General features: G+C 35.9%; 4 protein-coding genes across 7 annotated transcripts; 1 reads left to right on the top strand and 3 right to left on the bottom strand.

Annotated features, from left to right (window-relative positions):
* Positions 1-578: 578 nt before the first annotated feature.
* Positions 579-7,716, bottom strand: LOC123223894 (dolichyl-diphosphooligosaccharide--protein glycosyltransferase subunit 2-like). The gene is made up of 20 exons (XM_044647357.1): positions 7,562-7,716; positions 7,322-7,466; positions 6,644-6,836; positions 6,437-6,526; positions 6,092-6,154; positions 5,813-5,882; positions 5,561-5,625; positions 5,281-5,335; positions 4,568-4,695; positions 4,366-4,481; positions 3,783-3,852; positions 2,991-3,095; positions 2,803-2,892; positions 2,544-2,689; positions 2,243-2,354; positions 2,086-2,169; positions 1,803-1,883; positions 1,483-1,707; positions 1,245-1,367; positions 579-1,026 (listed from the first exon to the last, which is right to left on the bottom strand). The coding sequence occupies exons 2-20, from the start codon at positions 7,462-7,464 to the stop codon at positions 910-912; spliced, it is 2,076 nt and encodes a 691-aa protein (XP_044503292.1). The 5' UTR covers positions 7,465-7,466; positions 7,562-7,716; the 3' UTR covers positions 579-909.
* A 710-nt stretch (positions 7,717-8,426) lies between these two features.
* LOC123223749 (H/ACA ribonucleoprotein complex subunit 3-like protein) lies at positions 8,427-9,731 on the bottom strand. The gene is made up of 3 exons (XM_044647100.1): positions 9,576-9,731; positions 9,363-9,405; positions 8,427-8,783 (listed from the first exon to the last, which is right to left on the bottom strand). The coding sequence occupies exons 1-3, from the start codon at positions 9,627-9,629 to the stop codon at positions 8,686-8,688; spliced, it is 195 nt and encodes a 64-aa protein (XP_044503035.1). The 5' UTR covers positions 9,630-9,731; the 3' UTR covers positions 8,427-8,685.
* A 125-nt stretch (positions 9,732-9,856) lies between these two features.
* Positions 9,857-12,287, top strand: LOC123223748 (uncharacterized protein At1g03900). 2 transcript variants are annotated; one of them, XM_044647098.1, is made up of 3 exons: positions 9,857-10,500; positions 10,830-11,102; positions 11,857-12,287. In XM_044647098.1, exons 1-3 carry the CDS (start codon positions 10,015-10,017, stop codon positions 11,959-11,961), a joined length of 864 nt encoding a protein of 287 aa, XP_044503033.1. In that variant the 5' UTR covers positions 9,857-10,014; the 3' UTR covers positions 11,962-12,287. The 2 variants fall into 2 exon arrangements, with proteins under 2 accessions (XP_044503033.1, XP_044503034.1); XM_044647099.1 differs by having other exon boundaries at positions 9,859-10,500; positions 11,882-12,287.
* A 170-nt stretch (positions 12,288-12,457) lies between these two features.
* On the bottom strand, positions 12,458-18,615 carry LOC123223744 (protein CHROMATIN REMODELING 8-like). Of its 3 annotated transcripts, none has more exons than XM_044647086.1 (8): positions 18,475-18,615; positions 17,988-18,137; positions 17,129-17,695; positions 16,562-16,967; positions 15,251-16,121; positions 14,505-15,114; positions 13,657-14,130; positions 12,458-13,282 (listed from the first exon to the last, which is right to left on the bottom strand). In XM_044647086.1, the coding sequence occupies exons 2-8, from the start codon at positions 18,078-18,080 to the stop codon at positions 12,608-12,610; spliced, it is 3,696 nt and encodes a 1,231-aa protein (XP_044503021.1). In that variant the 5' UTR covers positions 18,081-18,137; positions 18,475-18,615; the 3' UTR covers positions 12,458-12,607. The 3 variants fall into 3 exon arrangements, with proteins under 3 accessions (XP_044503021.1, XP_044503022.1, XP_044503023.1); XM_044647087.1 differs by having other exon boundaries at positions 18,312-18,501; XM_044647088.1 differs by lacking the exons at positions 17,988-18,137; positions 18,475-18,615 and having other exon boundaries at positions 16,562-16,962; positions 17,129-17,289.
* Positions 18,616-18,643: the final 28 nt, after the last annotated feature.

Raw genomic sequence — 18,643 nt, 5'->3', positions numbered from 1 at the left:
AACTTCTAGATTTTCTAGTAATTGAAAGCTCTTCAAGCTCCACACCACCATTTTCTTCAACAAAGCTCCTTAACACCATCTCAAGGCAAAAATTGGGCTAGCCTGATTTTGAAATAATTAAAAAAATGCGATTAAATTATCTAATCACGTATCACCGTCCTGATTTAAGCAAATAATTAAAAAAATGCGATTAAATTATCTAATCACGTATCACCGTCCTGATTTAAGCAAATAAATTAATAAATTTTGCTTATACAAATTGTTTTATACTATTTTTACACCTTCACATCATCTCACGGCCGCCAGTTCCCATAATTTTTCACCTAAAATTTATGCAGCACAAATGTCAACTAAGTGGCCACCGAATATTCCATGTGCAAACGACATTTATCCATAGACTGAAAATTAACTTTGTAAATTCTTGGAAGAAAACAGTAAATGTCCAAATCTAACAATTTATTTCTTATTGTCACTGTAGTTGCCTTAATCTAACCAACCTTTGCTATAAGGTGAGAGAGACTGTAGAATTGAACTGTAGATGAAACTTTTACCGGTCCATACAAGCGCAACACGAAACATGAATTTAGAACTCATTAAATTTGAACAGAACCGACAATGGCAACTGGAAAATCCAACAGAAATCGATGGTGGCCTTCCAGTTGCTACCATACAATCTTCAAAAATGTGAAAAACATTAGCGGCAAGAACGTGAGCTGGGAGTAAATAAACTTTCTTTCCAGTTTTAATTGTGGATATGGACTGTCTGCACTAAAATTCTCAACAGGTTAATATAACTTATGAGTCCTACAAAACTTAAGCATAATGTCCATTGCTTCTCTTCCAAAGAGAATTTTACCCTCATTTTAGTCGAATCACTATTGAAAAGGAATTTTGCTCATTTTTTTTCTTTCAAGCAGATTTGACTTTGGCTGAAGCCAAAGCCAGGTGTGAAAGGATCCTGTGACCAACGAACATCAAGAAAACCCCCAAGAAACCAAGTGTCTTCAATGTTGTAAAAAGATCCAACTGCAGAAAGAAAATAAACAAATTGTTACACCAGCACATAACAAAGTAAAAAAGAACCAAAAGTGTAATACTTTGACATAGTTCTCATCCGTTGTAAGGCATATGTAATTAAAGTTGTCTATTTCAAATCAAGGTACAACCATCCATAGAAAGGCTAACCAACCAATATAAACAAAATAAAGACAAAGACAAAAATAAAAATAAAAATAAAAACTAACCTTCAACCAGAAAAGAACATAGAGTAACAGCACTGCTGCGATGCCAAGCTGGAAGAGGATGGCATATATCGCAGCCACAGTTGAAGTAGGGAAATTTTTCATATTCACCCCTAATCGCAATAGCTGTCCAGGACAACAAAGTATAGTTCAAATATGACTAACTGCTGAGGAAAAGACAATTGGGACGCACAAAAAGCTGAATGAAAGTTCCAAGGGAAATAGATTATTCATGACTCACCCCAATTAAGAATCCAATAAATGGCAAAAGAGTAAGACCCAAGAAAGTAAGGGATAGCTCCTGAGGTGGAAGCTTTTCTGGTGCCCTGAAAATGTGGGTTATCTCTGCTCTGGGCCCATATCTTGAATAGGGATCAACAGGCAGTGCAGGAGGACGGGGTGCCTTCTCAGGGGGTTCTGGCAGATCTAATTCAACATAGCCAATATCTTGTAATAAAGAGTTCTCCTATAAGGAGACACAACATATTTAGCTCAAATTGTAGTGCACAAAAAGATTAAAATAATAATAATAATAATAATAAAGAATAAACTCATGCTCACCATGACAGCATCACCAAGAGCAAGTTGAATCTCGTATCTACCCGAGAGATAGAAAAACTTCTCAACCAGTCCAAGAAAATCCTGCAAGACATCTTGCCATATATATGATCAACATAAAATTCTTTTTCTTTTTTCACAAATGAAGGTCAGTTAACAATACAAATTTGTCATTAATATTGAAACTTACGCATACAAACACTGGAACAATTAATAACTAACCAACTGATGATAAAGTTAAGGAGATAAAATTAATCAAATTAAAAAAAAAAAACAGATACTTAACTAGAATTATCTGAAACCTTTTCCCAGAGTTCCCTACTACAAAGATGTGCTCAACCTTGCTCTCATGTCTCAACTTGAGAAATGCCTGCACACCGATAATATATCTCAAACAACTATTGTCAATAAATTCCTGAAGAGGTGTTGAAACAACCACATACCTGATGTGGCTTAAAAGCATTCCCATAAGGGGTGGTCAATTCAAAGGATAGACGGAGTTTCTGCAAGTGGTTTGCTGATAATGACACAGCATTTTCTCCACCCAAATGTAGCCTATACAAATCATGGGTGTAAAACTAAAAATCCAAATGATATGATTGGAGTTTAATTAAAGCAAGAAACAGTTAAATCGGAATGAATTCTAAAAGTATCACATCCACAATTAAAAAGAGTCTAGAATACCATCATCAATAACAGGTAGGAAAAAAATTATAGTCAAATCTGAAAACTGTAACAACATACTTTTTTTGTGTGTCCACGCTTCCGTGATCATCAAGAACTGCAATTTCAGCAACATCAAACTTAATAAGTCCTGTCACAACTATTGGTACTCGAGTTTCGGTTCCAGTAGCATAGACACTTTGATGATCAGAATCATGAGGCACCATCTACAAAATTCAAACTTGGCATCAAACTACATACAGAAATATAGAAATGAGGTAAGATAATTGATCTTTTACCAGAAGTGGTAAACAACTGATAATGATAATGATAATAATACCTTAAAAATAAAAATATAATTTCCAACATCAACAGGCTTTGGCACTGAATCTAAGAAATAAGACTCACTCTGTGGATCATATGTGAGTTCCTAAATTACATAATTGACAAAGAACATAGATTGAAGTTAGCCAAACAAAAAATGTAACTTGCACCAAATAGAGGTTAAAAGAAGGAAATTTTCAGCACCTTGTTCTCAACAATGGTAGTTTCCTTTGACTGTGAGGAAAATGCCCGCACAATTTTCACTGTTAAGGGAGGAGCATTTGCACCAAGCACAGTAGTGACCTTAATCTGATTTACAGGGCACAAACAACAAAGTCAAAATTAACTAAAGAAACCCTATAAAACAGGCCACTAAAAATGACAAGCTTTGACAGAATGGCATCCAGAGAATAGATATAGGGATCCACCAACCCAAACCATCTCGATTCTGAATGTGTGAAGACAGTAAAAGTGATAGATCACACTAAAAACATTGGAGCCATAAAACAGCTTTGCAAAGTATACATATTTCAAAATATAGGGATCCACCAACCCAAACAATCTTGATTCTGAATATTGTGAAGGACACTGTAAAAGTGAAACAAAAAGATTGGAGGCATAAAGCAGCTTTACAAAGTATACATGTCTTGCAATTGATGGAACCACCAACCCAAACTATCTTGATTCAGAATGTGTGAAGGACACTGTAAAAGTGATAGATCACACTAAAAGCATTGGAGGCATAAAGCAGCTTTACTAAGCATACACATTTCACTTTTTGACTCAGCAAAGACTATATTAGAAAACGGAAAATTGTTGATACATTTAACAAACATAGGATCCCAGAACATCTCAAGATAAAGGACCAAAAGTGAGGTAGCAACTAGATGATAACAAAAACTGAAAATGAAGCCAACTACCAATATCAGAGAAACCAGCCAATCAGAAAGTTACAGAACTGCATCATGAAGGCAAGATTTATATTAGGAAACAAACCTTTAAGTGCTCATCCTTAGTCACTGAAAGCACTGTAGATTGAAGTGATAGGATAAGTGGAATGGCAATTCTGCACGTAAAAATGTAAAATTTAGTGCAAGGAAAAATGAAAACAAGGTTCAAAGGCCACAACATGGAACACAATAATTTCGCCCTTTTTTTTTTTACTCTATTCTTAAAAATCCCTCCCCTTCCCTTGCTCACTGATTTCTAAACTAGAAGCTACTTCTGACCATACATTTTTAAGGAAACTTCTGTGATATTATATCCAAAGTAGGTGACTCGAAGGAATTTGAACCTATGATCTATTGGTTAGAACCATTAGATCACTCAAACTCAACTTTGGGGTTAGAGAATTCAACTATAAAGCTGTAACTACATCATATATTGAAGAAAGGAGTATGTCTATGTTCCAAGAAAAATATATTGTTAAAAACTGTTCTGCAAGAAAGAAACTTAGAAATGCTATATTTCAAAACAAGTCCGTTGATTGCAATCAAGACGAGTCTATCTCACAACAGCATCACATATATGTATTACATAGAAAGGCCAAAATATTGAAAAACTCAAGGAAAGAACTTGCCTATTGCTTTCCAAGCAAGCTAATGAGTCCACTTGGTTAAAGAAATCTTTAGCATCACCAGGAATTCCAATTCCAAGGAAGAATTTCGCTAAACCCAATATTTTATCCCCTGGAAGCTGCAAGCACAATACAGAATCAATAGAACGTTGTCCAATAGAAAATAGTGCCTAAGGTATGTACCAATAAGTATACACGTACTCACTTCAAAACTTCCAGTGGTTACAGAAGCAAATGCTGTCAGCCCTCTAACAACTGATGAGGTAGTTGAAAGAGGACCCAGTTGTTCACGTACGTTAACAACTTTCTCATCAAAGTAAAATGCCCCATCATCTACAATAAGGAAACTTGATTAGACATATTTACCATAGCATTGACAAATAAATTATGAATTCAAAACTTAACACCAGTTAAAAACCATCATTTCATCAGAAACTTGAAAGAAACGGAAGCATCCTGAAAGAGAGGTATCTTAGGCTATTTAAAATCAATCTAATAGGTACAATATAAATATGCATGCAATTCCATTCTCGATTTTTCTCTAGAGCCCATACTTCATTCTACATGCCTAACTTTCCAAACATCCCCATTCCCACTTGTGCTCAATTCCTAATAATACTTCTCCACCATCTAATATTTAGAAGGATAAGGCAATATCATCCCTTAACATTCTTGATATATTTTCTCTTTATACTCTAATGGGTCCTCCAAAACAATCATACAAAAACAAAGAAGCAGCTTTCCATTTGAACTAGTAGGCTTTGATTATGTGGCCAAGATCCTCCCAAACCAATGAGATGTGATACATAGTATATTTTTATTGCACATTTGAGGTCTACAAGCATAAAATCATAAGAAAAAAAAAAAGAAAAAAAAACAATTTTCTTCAAATTAAATTTAAGGCAGAAACTACAATACCATATTTCTCAATGCTGTCAAACAGTTTCAGAACATCATTTTTCACTGTACCAATCTGCAAATTGTAAGCAAATGCAGTATATGAATATTGCTCAGCCGAAGCTAACAATTAAGAAAATAAGGAAAGGCAGGGATAAAAATATTATAAATGAAAAATCATAACAAAATAGAAACATAATGTACATAAAGCAGAAGTATGGATGACAAACATGCTAACACATGAATAAAAGCAAAATCTAATGAAAAGAAGTCCAATATCCTTTCAGAAGTTGCAGAATACCATAGATTGATCAATCTTAGAAGATGCTAATGAAACAACTCCAGCAAGCGTTTCAAGCGCTATTCCTGCAAGAATCACAGTAAGTCAAGGGTTCCATATTAGAAGATAATTACAAATCAAAATAATACGCAACATACAGATAGAAACTATGTTCAATAAAACAAATAAAGTTTTATTAAAGCTACATGCCAAAAAATTATATAACAACACAAGCATATAATTACAGTTAATTGCATCCTTGAAAATTATTACCAGCAGCAAAGGTACTTGACTCAGGATTGTTAGAACTATAACGCCACCTTCCATCACTCTGGCTCAGAGCCTGCAAACATTACTTTAATCATTTAGAAAACAAATGCACCATAAGTAGAACAAGAAAATGGCAGTAAGAAAAGGCAAGTCAGAGATGGCAGTTTGAGTCAGGTCTAACAATAAAACTCCTCCACCAACTCATTTCAAAGTCAAATTCAACCAGCAGCTGGATCTCATTTCCACAATAAAAAAATATTGGCAGGTAAAGAAGCAACTAACCTTGATAGAGTATAAAACTCCTTCAGCATCGCTAAGATGTAAATCAGTTTTAGAAGTTTGATCCTGCATCAACAGATCAATTAAAATTTTTTATATCAAAATGGAAATATGTAAAGGAAATAACATGTTGAAGAGAAAGATGTATTAAGCATCCCTTTGACAACCTGACAACAGTAAAAGAATTTCACAACCTCAGGCATATCTTATTTGTCCAGAAGTAAAAATAAAAAAATAAAGAAAAGAAAAGAAAAATAAGCTCCACTGTAAAATAAGATCAGAAAAATTTAAAAAAAAAAGTGTTGAATCCTAAAGCAGGAGATATTATGTCTTTAAATCATGGTTCACCTTGATAAGTTTCAAACTTCCAATTGAACAGTAGAAGTCAAGCAACGTACTTGCACCTTTGACAGCAGTTTGGAGTCTTGAAATGATTTCCTTTACAAAGAATAAAAATTTAAGCATCTTGTTCGCACACTGCTAAAATGCTTCAAACTACAGAGGCAACAAATCCAAAGTAGAAAAAAGACATCAGAGATAAGAGCTCAAAGATACCTCAAAGACTTGTGCTTCAATCTTGCATTTTAAAATACCGTTGACTTTCAAAGCATACAACCAATCCTTTGGAGTTGAAGAGGATGACTCAAGGGTTTTTGATACAGAACCACAAGTAGTCTCGCCCACATCAAGCTTTTTCTCAACTCCAAGAATCTCAAGGGATCTGAGAGCCTCATAATTCTCCTCTAAGCTGGTATAATCAAAACCAAATCAGAGAGTTGTTTCACTTGAAGGATAACAAGCACTATAATGCGAAGAAACTTTATATACAAAATTTGTAGAACGAAATTGTAGAATTCCGGCTGACCAAAAAATATAAATAAACCAAAAGAAAGTCTAAAAGACAGAAATAGCTAAAAATAAGAATCAAGTCAATTTCCCCTAGTCAGCCGCATGGAATTCATCTCACCTACGTATGAAAGTGGAAAAATGAACAGACATAGCAGCTTCAAATCTTTCATTTCCGAATGTATAAAACCCAATAATAGTAATTAAAAAAAAAATCATTCAGAAGTAGACCTTTCGTTGAAATTCTTCATTGAAAATCCAATTATCTCAGCAACCAACCATATATAAATGTAAATTAAAACATATTCGCTTCATAATGTGCACTAGAATCACAAAAAATAAATAAGAGAGTGTGTGAGTCTAATTAGGGTTTAAATCGAATGGTACCTGCCAAAAGATCCATCGACAGGTTTGAAGATGTCCAAGGCAGCGGATCGGTGAGAGTCGGAAATCGGTTGAAAGATCGAGGCAGAATGGCAGATCGAAATCGCCAAAAACAGCACCAGAAATCTCACTAGACTCCTGGCCATCACTGCAATCATATTTGCAGAATCAATAAACTAGAAATAGAAATCACATGATGAGATAATTGAAACGAAATTGCGAAAACTAGGGTTTAGATCGTACGTATAACAGTCGCGGAGGTAAGTCAGTGTCGTGAGTCTGCGAAGACCAGCAAGCACGAAAATAGAGGCAGTGTTTCAACTGTTATAAAACCAACCAAGTGAGCAGCGTGTTCCAATTTGAACCTAAGTCTTGGCTTTTATTACAGAACTACCACTAACAAAAAAAAATATTTATTTAGTTATTAATAGTGGTATATTTTGATTTATTCCCAAAATTACAGAGGAAATTAACCATTGTCTAGCTGAATTCAGTTTTCGAGTGCCCCTTTAGTTTATGTATATAGTCCAATTGACAAAAATTTATCTATGTTTTCAAGATTTCTATTTTTTAGCTTCAGGAAAGCATTCCATTTTACCACTTCTCTCTATCCTATTCATTTGTAAAAGATAATTAAAAGTGAAGTTACATTTACCCAAAAAAAATAAAAAAAATAAAATAACACCAAACAATCTTACTGCTATTGCTCATTTGCTCTGGTACATTCTAAGGTTTGTTTAAAAGAAGACTCTAATCCTGAAAGATGATGGAGAACTTTTTATATCTTGAAACACACACACACAGAATTACATTTCAGATTATAGTAATGTAATTCCAATATTCTCCTTGTTAAATTGAGCTACTAGTATGATATAGCAGTCACCTACCAGACTGAATATATGCTTTTTGGTAGCTCAATATGCCCTTTTCGATCACTGAATTCAATTGCTATAACAAAATAGCCAAATCTCAACTTCTGCTTTTCTTCACAAATTCATCATTTGTAAGTCCGGACTGGGTAAGTGCATGTATAAGCCCTAAGCTGGTAGAGTTATGCTTAGCATCAAAGTACCATGAACCCTTTATTCATCAACAGAAAATGTAGTGGTACTTTAAAATCCAGCATTTATTAAGCATAATAGCAAATATAACTGTGCTCTACATCCATATCAAACATCCAAGACTTAGAAAATTTTATGTCCATAAGGACACATTTGATTGTTAAGAATATACTTTTCAATCGATTATCCATCCAACATTGGCATACAACTATTCTCCTACACTACACATCCATTGAAAGATGAAATGTTGAAAAATAAAGTAGTTTCAAGTAGCACATTGGCAGGCTAAGCTCCTTAAAAATGATTTCAGTACTTTGGAGGCGGCTTCTGAGTGGGCAAAAGTCCAAACCGCTTCTTTAGAAGAACCCTCTGCCTCGAGAACTTGTCATCAGGCGAAAAGCGAGCTGCAGTTGGAAGGTAATAAGTTAAGAAGTGGAAATCAATGGCACTTAGAAAATACACATATCATTCATAAAAAAAAAAAGAAAAAATCACAATTCTTACAACAACGAGAGGGATGCTTAATAATCAAGCAAATGCTCATTTACAATAACAGCGTTTGTTCACTTGCTACCATTTAACCAAATAAACTCTATTCTCTACTATCCTATATCCCAACTCATTTTATTTACCAATATAACAAAACTACACACACCATTTCAAAGTGATATAAAATCTAACCCATATTAATAAAATTACAGGAAATTTATAAAGATGTTTAGTTTGAGTCATCCTCTAGTATTTATGCAAGTGCTATTGTTACAGAGAGGAGAAACTAATTCTCAACAATCAAAAGACTGGAACACTTTTGGTCAGTATATACCGAATACTTTTAACCAATTACAGAAAACAAAATGACACAATGACTATTGAATATGATATGGAAAGATTTCCGAATCCTTAAAAAATACACACTGTTGATTTAGGGAAAAAAATCTAAAAATATAGAAAAAAAAATTGAATAAATAAGCAAGATAGAGTACCCGGATGAGCAGATTGGGTAGGAATCCCAACAGGTGATTCTTTCTGTATTCAATGATGCAATCAATGGTTAATGGAAAGATGGAGAAAGACAAGTATACACAAATAATAAACTTTGAACCAAGTTCAAAATATGCGCAAGATAATCAACTTTACAATCCAGAAAACGACATAAATAATTGACTTTCGACAAAGAGGCAGCTAAAATAATTTACCTTCGTGGTGTAGACTTTATCGCCATTCTCATTTATGTAGAACTGAAGATACATCGTCACAATTTCTTGAAACTATACAAGTTCTTTAGCTTAGAGAAGTCAAGAATATCGCCAAACCGGGAGCGCTAGGGTTTAAAATAGGGGTTTTTCCACCCCACATGCCTCGCACGTGTCCAAATAAGACTGACTTCAGGGCCATCCTGGCCCAAATATAATTTTAGCCGGGTCTGAGGCCCAGTTTATGGCCCAAAAAGTGAATGTAGAAATAGTTGACCAATCAAATCAGTCTTAGAAGCCACGTCTCTGCAAGTGCAAGTTCTCTCGGGTCAGGTGGTCTGTGATACCTTCTCTTCACCTCTCTTGTTCATTTTTCCTTCTCGTTCCTGAATATATTTGTTTAAGTTAGTAGATATTTCCTAAATTTACTTGCGAAGCGACAATGTCGTTTGATGATGAGGAGTCGTATGAGCACACGCTTCTCGTTGTCCGCGAAGTCTCCGTGTACAAAATCCCCCCACGCAGTACCTCTGGTGGCTACAAATGCGGCGAGTGGTTACAGTCCGACAAGATCTGGTCTGGTAGGCTTCGAGTCGTCTCCTGCAAAGACCGCTGTGAGATCCGCTTAGAGGATCCCAACTCCGGCGAGCTCTTTGCTGCGTGTTTCGTCCACCCTGGGCAGCGCGAGACGTCCGTGGAGACCGTCCTTGACTCCTCTCGGTATTTCGTGCTTAAGATCGAGGACGGAACGGGGAAACACGCATTCATCGGGTTAGGTTTTAACGAGAGGAACGAAGCGTTTGATTTCAACGTGGCGTTATCGGATCACGATAAATACGTGAGACGAGAAATCGAGAAAGAGACTGGCGAGACGAGTGAGAACGATAGCCATATCGATATTCATCCCGCTGTTAATCATAGATTGAAGGTACGGCCAACAAGTTTAAAATAAATTTAATAATTATTATAATTAGCTCTTTTAGTCTTTCTTACTGTCATTGTTTTATTCTTCTACTGTCTCTATAGTGTGATAAAATTTATGAGGTAACTTTTTGTATTTGATGCTTCGCATAATCAAGTTTATGGCTTTCGCATTGGCTTCTTATTATTTGGATCTGCAATTTTGTTCTGTGGTGTCCATCAATGGGAGTATAGATTTTCAATTGATCTAAATTTTGGGTTATTTGATGTTGGTCTAAATTGTTAGTTATTTATTGATTCAGTATGGATTTGACTTAATAATGTTTCTCATAATAGGAAGGTGAGACTATCAGAATTAATGTGAAGCCCAAACCAACTAGTGGAACTGGTATGCTTTCAGCTGCTGGGTTATCAGGATCAAAGCCTAAAATTGTAGGGCTTGCCCCGCCACCTGAGACAGGAAAAATTAGGTCTCCTCTCCCTCCACCTCCTAATGATCCTGCTGCTGCTAGGATGAACTCTGCTAGTCGAAAAGTTGGTGTCATGGCACCAAAGGAAACCGCAATACATTCTACTGCAGATGCTTTGTCAGATTTTTCTCAAATTGAGGTATGCACTTTGTTGGTAGTATTATACCCCAGGCTTATTAAGGAAGATGATAGAATTTTGAGACATGCTAGTATAACTGTTGATTAAAAATTTATACAATAATTAATCATCTAATGTGTCTCTTGTTGCTAATGGAATTAGACTGCCAATATATACTAAACATGTTGCACATATAAACTGGCATCATTTAGTGTATTTAGTCATTCTTGGAACTTAACTGTTGTGATTGACATTCATATATTCTGCTCTGCTTAGAAGTTACTTTTGAAGTCCATGTTAAGAATGGTATAGAGATAGTCTTAATATGTAATTATACCTGACATATGTACAATTGATGCTTTAATTTTCTTCTTCTATAAATAGGATTTTTTTAATTTTGTCTAAAATATCATGTTTTAAGATCTAGGCTTTCACCAACAAAGGAACATTTTGTATCTTGTCATTCCTGGAAGAAAATGTTTTTAAGATCCTCTATTTATTTGGTTGTCATTTCCCTGCTCATGCATGGCCATGCAAAAGTTGTCAATTATATTATAATTTAGCGTGAAAATAGCTGGGGTTTTTTATATTTCACCTTGAACTCCTTTAACATCCAAATTGATTTTTCTTTTCTGAAGATTTCCTTCTGTGACGTTTGTACATCTTTCTTATGTGTAAACATAACATTGTGCTCTGCCTTTGATGTTAATCAGTACTCTGCTGTTATGAACTAAAGCCCTTTTCAGTAATTATGGTCATTAATGAAACACCATAGCTTTGTTGCTTGTTTATTTGTGCAGAGGAATCTTCCTTCGACTACCACATCCGGATCTACCAAGACTCCTACTGCATCAGGGTGGGCAGCTTTCTGATTGTGTGAGCGTTTGTTTTGTATGAGGTCTTTGTTTTATGTTTTCTCGGGGAAAACAAATAGAAGGAAATTTGAGGAAAAAATATGGAAGAATACCAAATACTTGCACATTTGATGATGTTATATTGATACATGTCTTGTCTCCATTCGGGACTCATTATGTTTCATTCAATGTGATAGAGAAATTATTTAATTTTCTTTTTCCTTCTCGTTCGGCTGTTGTGCCTTTTTGTGAGTTGGACATTCCTGCTCGAATAATGTTTGCCATATGGCTTGTATCTTACTTAGCACATAAAATGAAGAATTATAGAGTTTGTTAGGCCTTTTTCTGGTAATGGCTTTGTTTCAGATTTTCCCGAATTTGGCATATCCCTTAACCATCTCCCCATGTGGTTTCATTTTCTCTTTTTTCATTCTGAAAATGCAAAAACTGGAAAGCAACTCTTTTATCTCGTATCTCCGATTTCAATATCCTTCAAAACTAATAATTTTCTTACGATATCGATTATAGATAATGACACTAGATTTGCACGCCCATAATTTACATAAAGATTAAGTGAAATATAATGTTAATCAAAAGGCAATAAGCACTACAAAATCTACCATGGAAGTACACTGAATCTCTTTTTGTCTACAAAATGTTCACAAAATGCAATCATTTCTGCTTTTGAAACTCAGGCTTCAGCACCCAAAATGATCCATCTGGGTCCTTCTTAAGGATAGCAATTTCCTTCAAAAGATTTTTAAATAAAGGAAGATCCTTTCGAGGAATCCTATCACGAAAGTGCTGGACTATGCTGGCTGAATCAGTGCTTCCACCTTCTTCTTGTATGAAAGTACATATTTGACGAATCAATACTTCAGGCTGCACACCGGATAAATTGTGAGATGACCGTGAGGTTCCCACATCTGTAGATCTTGTTCCATTGGCAGAACTTGAGGCCACCTTATGCCTAAGTCCAGCACCAACTGCCTTTTCTTGGTTTCCTTGAATTTTAGCCAGTAATTCAGATGAGGATAATGCCTTTCCTGCAGATGCCCCAGCTGCAAAGCCACTGAACTTGTTTGTTTTGCTGCTGGATGAGTCATCTGAAGGTTTAATCAACTGAGAGTTCACAGTTGAACCAAATTTCTGCTGAACAGATGATGGTGCACCAGCAGTTCCAGATTTCCCTGTCCATGTTGGGACAGATATGTCATCATGACTTCGAAGCATTCTGGACTGGCGCAGAGCTTCAGCTGCTCTTTGTGCAACTTGCAATGCTTGCTCCTGCAGCCTCAGCTTCTCTTCATCATGGGCATTCATGATTACATCATGGTTCACAGCACTCTGGAGATTCAAAAGGGAAAGAGAAACAAAATCATGTGATGGCAAGGAAAAACAAAGTTAAAGACAAGAAAACAATAACCATATAGGGACATTAATGGAGATTACTGGGGGTGTCACTGTGTTTTACCATCATTTGTTAAAAGTTCTTTTTGCTAAATGTCTTTTATAATGTGGAAACAAAGAGTTGAGATGGAAGACTCTTCAAGCATAGAGTGCATCTCATGCAACTTAACAAAATAAACAAAAAAGAAAATACTTCATTGCAAACAAAAATTAAAAATCTCAAGGAAATGTTGAATTTGAATAAAGAAGGCACATCAAATCACAAGTTCATAAGTTCAACAATCATAAGAACAAACAGGAAGGAAACTTACATGTATGCCTTGTGCATCAAAAAGACTCTTTAAGATATTTGTTTCTTCATTTACTTCACCATTATTATTATCGGCTTTTTCTTTCCCTTCTCTTTTGAAAGATCCAGTCTCTAAGCTGTTTTCTTTATCATCTGTAGTGTCATATGCATTTGTTGCAGCAGCATTTTTAAATTTCTGCTTATCCAGCTTCTTTTCTTTCTCAGCCCCAACAAGATTCACATCTTCAGACAACTGACTGAAAATATTAGAAGTTTCGGTTGACCCACCATCCCCATCATCATTTAAAGTGAAAAGATCCTTCATATCTCGAGCCTTGAAAAACCTTCTCTGCTGTGGGTTCTTCAATATCTTATTAGTAAGAAAATGCTTGTATATCTGACGGTGATACACCTTCTCCTCAATTGTTCCACGCGTTATCAATCTATAAACAGTAACATCTTGTTTCTGACCAATTCGCCAAGCACGCTCCCTGGCCTGTGATATAAGCGATAGTTTCTTTCAATTCATACATGTATGGCTTATTGTAAAATGCAAATTTAACTCACAGCACAAGAATTTCCATACTAATTACTGATTAAATTGAAATAACAACATCAACAGAATTATACACAATCCTGCCAAGCTTTGTTAAATTTAAGCCCTATGCAGTAAAACATGAAAAGCAGGAATGTTTCAATTGTAAAAATTTCCAGGGCAAAAGGATTAAAGATGATACCATGAATGGGAGAAATATCTAAGAAAGGCTATTTAACATAAAGCAAAATTTGTCACAGGTAAAAGGAAAATTTAGTAATTGCATATTAAAAATGAAAATGAGCAGGAAAATGAAGAATATATCACAGAAAGACCTGTATGTCAGTTGATGGGTTCCAGTCAGGGTCAAAGATGATCACCCTGTTTGCACCGGTCAAATTTGTTCCCAAACCACCAACTTTTGTAGTTAAAATGAATATAAACACATCATTGGAGTTATTGAACTCATCTATTAAGGCCATCCTCTGCTTGACAGGAGTGAGACCATCCATTCTCCTATAGTCATAACCATTATTAATCAAGAAACTCTCAAGAATATCAAGCATCTGTTGAGTTTGAGAAAAAAGAAGCACACGATGACTCTGCTCCTTCCAAACCTTCAGCACTTGGGCAACAACTTTCAATTTCCCACTTCTTTCAGGATTCCCATAATCTGGGTTCTGGCAGGATTGCTCTCTCTCAAGCAGATCCGGATGGTTGCATATCTTGCGCATCACATCGATTCCATATAAAGAATTTTTTCTCCCATCCAATATTTGTTCCACCTCAGTGCTGGCAAGAAAGGCTCGATATACAGACCGTTGCTCTGCAGTGAGGCTGCAGAAGAGAACATGCTCAGTTTTTTTGGGAAGCTGGGCATTCACATCAGCTTTCATACGCCGGAGAAGATAAGGCAGGATCAAGTCTCGAAGGATCACAGCACATCTGCACAATGCCAAGTTTAGGACTTGTAAATTATTCAGACATATCAGAATGGACATATCTGGTTATAAACAAAGATACAGTAATTCACATGAGTGAAAGAACCCCCTATAATTTTCAGAGATGTCACAATTCAAACCTGTAGGCTGTTGATACTTGTAAAGGTGAAGCATTGGCATAACCACCTACAGCTATTGGAACTGCAAATTCTGCCTCAAAAACAGGCAAAACCCCCAACTTTCCAGGGAAAACAAAATCAAACAAGGACCACAATTCTGAAAGTTTATTTTGAATCGGTGCACCAGTCATTATTATCCGGTGAACTGTCTGTAGTTGTTTGCAAACTAGAGTGATTTCAGCATTAGGATTTCGAATTCTATGTCCTTCATCCAGAACGGCATAACCCCAGTCGATATCAAGCAACTTTTCCCCCAGTAAGCGTAGTTGCTCATAAGTGGTAATAAGCAACCCAGATTCTGATTTTAGAACTCGATTTATCAAGGAATCCCATTTTTTGGTGTTTTTATAAGACATTTTTTCTTCATAATCACTGTCCAATGTACTGTCACTATCATAATCACTATCAGAACATTTACCTCCCGTCTTTTTCCTACAAGGATCCTGAGCAGAATCATGCAAAATCTCCACATGGAAGTTAGGATACCATTTTTGAGCTTCCCTTTTCCACTGTCGCAACAGTGTAACTGGGCAGACAACAATGCTTGGTTTGTACATACTACTGAAATGCAATGCCCCCAGAAAGGATAACACTTGGACAGTCTTGCCAAGACCCATTTCATCTCCAATAATTCCACCTGCTCTCTGGCAATGCAATTCCCATAGCCACTGCACTCCCACCTTTTGATAATCAAAAAGATTACTAAAAATGGATTCTGGAATTTTGAGTCCACCTTCAAGTGTCACAAAACCAGATTCACTGTCATCTGTATCTTCCGCATCCTCTTGCTTTTCTCCCTCACAACTGGAAGTATCCAGGTTATCCCTTCCATCTTCAACAAGTAAAAAAGCACAAAAGTTTTAAATCTAAAATAGGGATACACATCACAAGTAAAAAAGCAGTCATAATAACATATAAAAATCTATTCTTGTGTAGGTCAGAGAGGGAGAAAGCAAAGGGCTATTATGAACAACAAGGGCAAACCTCTAATATGTACAATAAAGTTTGTTGTTACTCCTAAAAAAATGATGTGGGCACTAAAATTAAGATGCAAATCAAACAATTAGGGAAGTAGTGGACAACTTCACACATGAACAAACATTCTAAAAGACAAGGCACTCTTCAAAACAGGGACATTTTGTAAATGATTAAAATAAAAAAGCAATTGCAAGAGTAGAGAAATCTAACAACCATTCAAAATTATCCTAGCAAAAAATTACTATACAAAATTACAAATGCCTAAAACCAAAGCAAGAGTAATATTAAACAAACCATTAGCTCCAACACCGGTTTCTTCAAGAGAAATGCGCTTCCTCCACGTCTTGTTAGGCAAAGGTCGCTTCTTTTTCCTTTTTGTACCTTTTTTCTTTTCAGCCCCAGTTGGTGAAGAGAGGGAGATATTAAAAGGTGTTTTTAGCCTCTGGAAAGGATGTGTTGGTCTATCAAGCTTCGGAATTTCATCTGGATCAAGCAACTTGGTTGTTGCACGAGTTTGTGCAGCTTCTGAAATTGACCGAATAGCTCTATCAACACTAGCTGAGAAAAGATCACTGCGTTTGTCTTCTGCCATGGTTATATTCTGCTCATTAGATGGTCCAGGTTGTTGAAGACAACGTTCAAAGCCCTTAAGCTTGTGAAAAGGAGTTAAAATTCCTTTGCGAACCAATTCATCCCTTTTCTAAGGCATAAAAATAAAGTTAACAATCCACTGAATATTAATTTACGAAACTATCAATTACAAATGTTTGAAAATAAATAGGTGGAGATATCTTGTGTCCTATCATAAATCACATAATGCACCTCATTATTTATACAAAGTAAGAAATGTGTTTAACTCACTGTTTCAACAAATCCTGCAGATGCTGCATCTAATACAGAATCAAAATCAGCATCATCAATGAATGAAACTGTTTTCTGCCATTTTGACTGTTTTCTGCCTGCTTTCTGAGTTTCTTTTTCCTTTTTCTTGGATCTGAATTCTTCCTTTACCAGATCTTGAATAAGTTTATCGTGCTTAATACCCTTGGAAGTTTTTTCGTTTCTAAAAAGTGAAAGTTCCTTCTCAAGTTGAGCCTTCCTCTCCTTGAGGCTTTCTAGTCGATCGGTAGCTAGGGCATGCTGAAGACTTGAACCATTGACAGATGCCTGGACAACACTTTTATCACCCTCTTTATTCCCTCTTTCTGTGCCACCATCAACATTGGTAGCGTGGTCTCCTTCATCAGCAACCTTTCTCACAAGACCAACAGTCGAAGAAACTGCATTTATTTCAAATTCTACAGCCCTTAATTTATTGTAAAGTTTCTCTTGACTGGTGGAGGAAAGATCAACACTTTCCAGTTTAACACAACATTTCTCCTCATTGCTCCCATCAACTTTATTATTGTTTCCAGCATCATTTTCCACCTGCAGAATAACAATAGTTTGCATCAAAGTGTAAAACCAGTACCTATCAGCAATTTATACCATCTTTGAAAATAAGAAGTCATAAAATGTATCCAAATTCACAAGAATGTAACAGGGACAATTGTTACCGACCAGACCAAGAACAATCCACTGAAAAACTCAGTTCAATCAAAAACCTCAGTCATCAATTCTAATTTAGGACAATGTTACACCTCCACCATTAATAAGAATAGAACGGAAATTAAACACTACTGAGTCCATAACAAAGAAGATAAAGAATAGAAGCAATTACCGCGGCAGCTATTACATCACGTTCGATGTCTTCAGCGTTTGCCGATGTCACACCCAAACTACTCAGCAAAATCCTGTCCTCTTCTTCCTCCATCAAATTGCACCAATCAAAAATCACTCACTCCGCCATTTCATAGCCAACTACAAACAACTGCAAAAACAGAAAGCGTGTCCAATTCATTCCTCACCAGCATTACACATCAATTTACAGTAATACCCTTACACAACAAATCTACAATTTGTATTAGCATTTTCCATTGGCAAAAAATTCAGCTTCTTCATCTTCTAACTAATATTTTCATGCTTCAAAATTACAGTTACTAACAGTTTCGGAAGTAAGCTACTCCGATCAACCGTTAAACAGAGGGAGAATACTTTAATTTCTCTTCAGGGATTTCGGAACGTAGTCAAATTTTAATCCAAGAGTAACAGAATTGTGATTCAGTAAAGACGTTTACCCGTAGCATATCGATTATAAATATGCCTACCTGATAGGTAAACCGCTATTTTACGGATTTGAATCGTTTCCCTCAGACCGGCTATTCGACTTCTCTCAGCTTTTATATCGAACGACGGTTACCAACCAGACTTACGACACGAGTGGCTTCTTTCTCAAGGACATGGCCCACGTAACAAACTCAGGCTCATAAAACGACG

Source organism: Mangifera indica, chromosome 8, assembly GCF_011075055.1.
Source record: "Mangifera indica cultivar Alphonso chromosome 8, CATAS_Mindica_2.1, whole genome shotgun sequence".
Lineage (NCBI taxonomy): Eukaryota > Viridiplantae > Streptophyta > Magnoliopsida > Sapindales > Anacardiaceae > Mangifera > Mangifera indica.
Note: the sequence above shows the minus strand (reverse complement) of the source record. Positions and strands in the feature narration are given on the sequence as shown.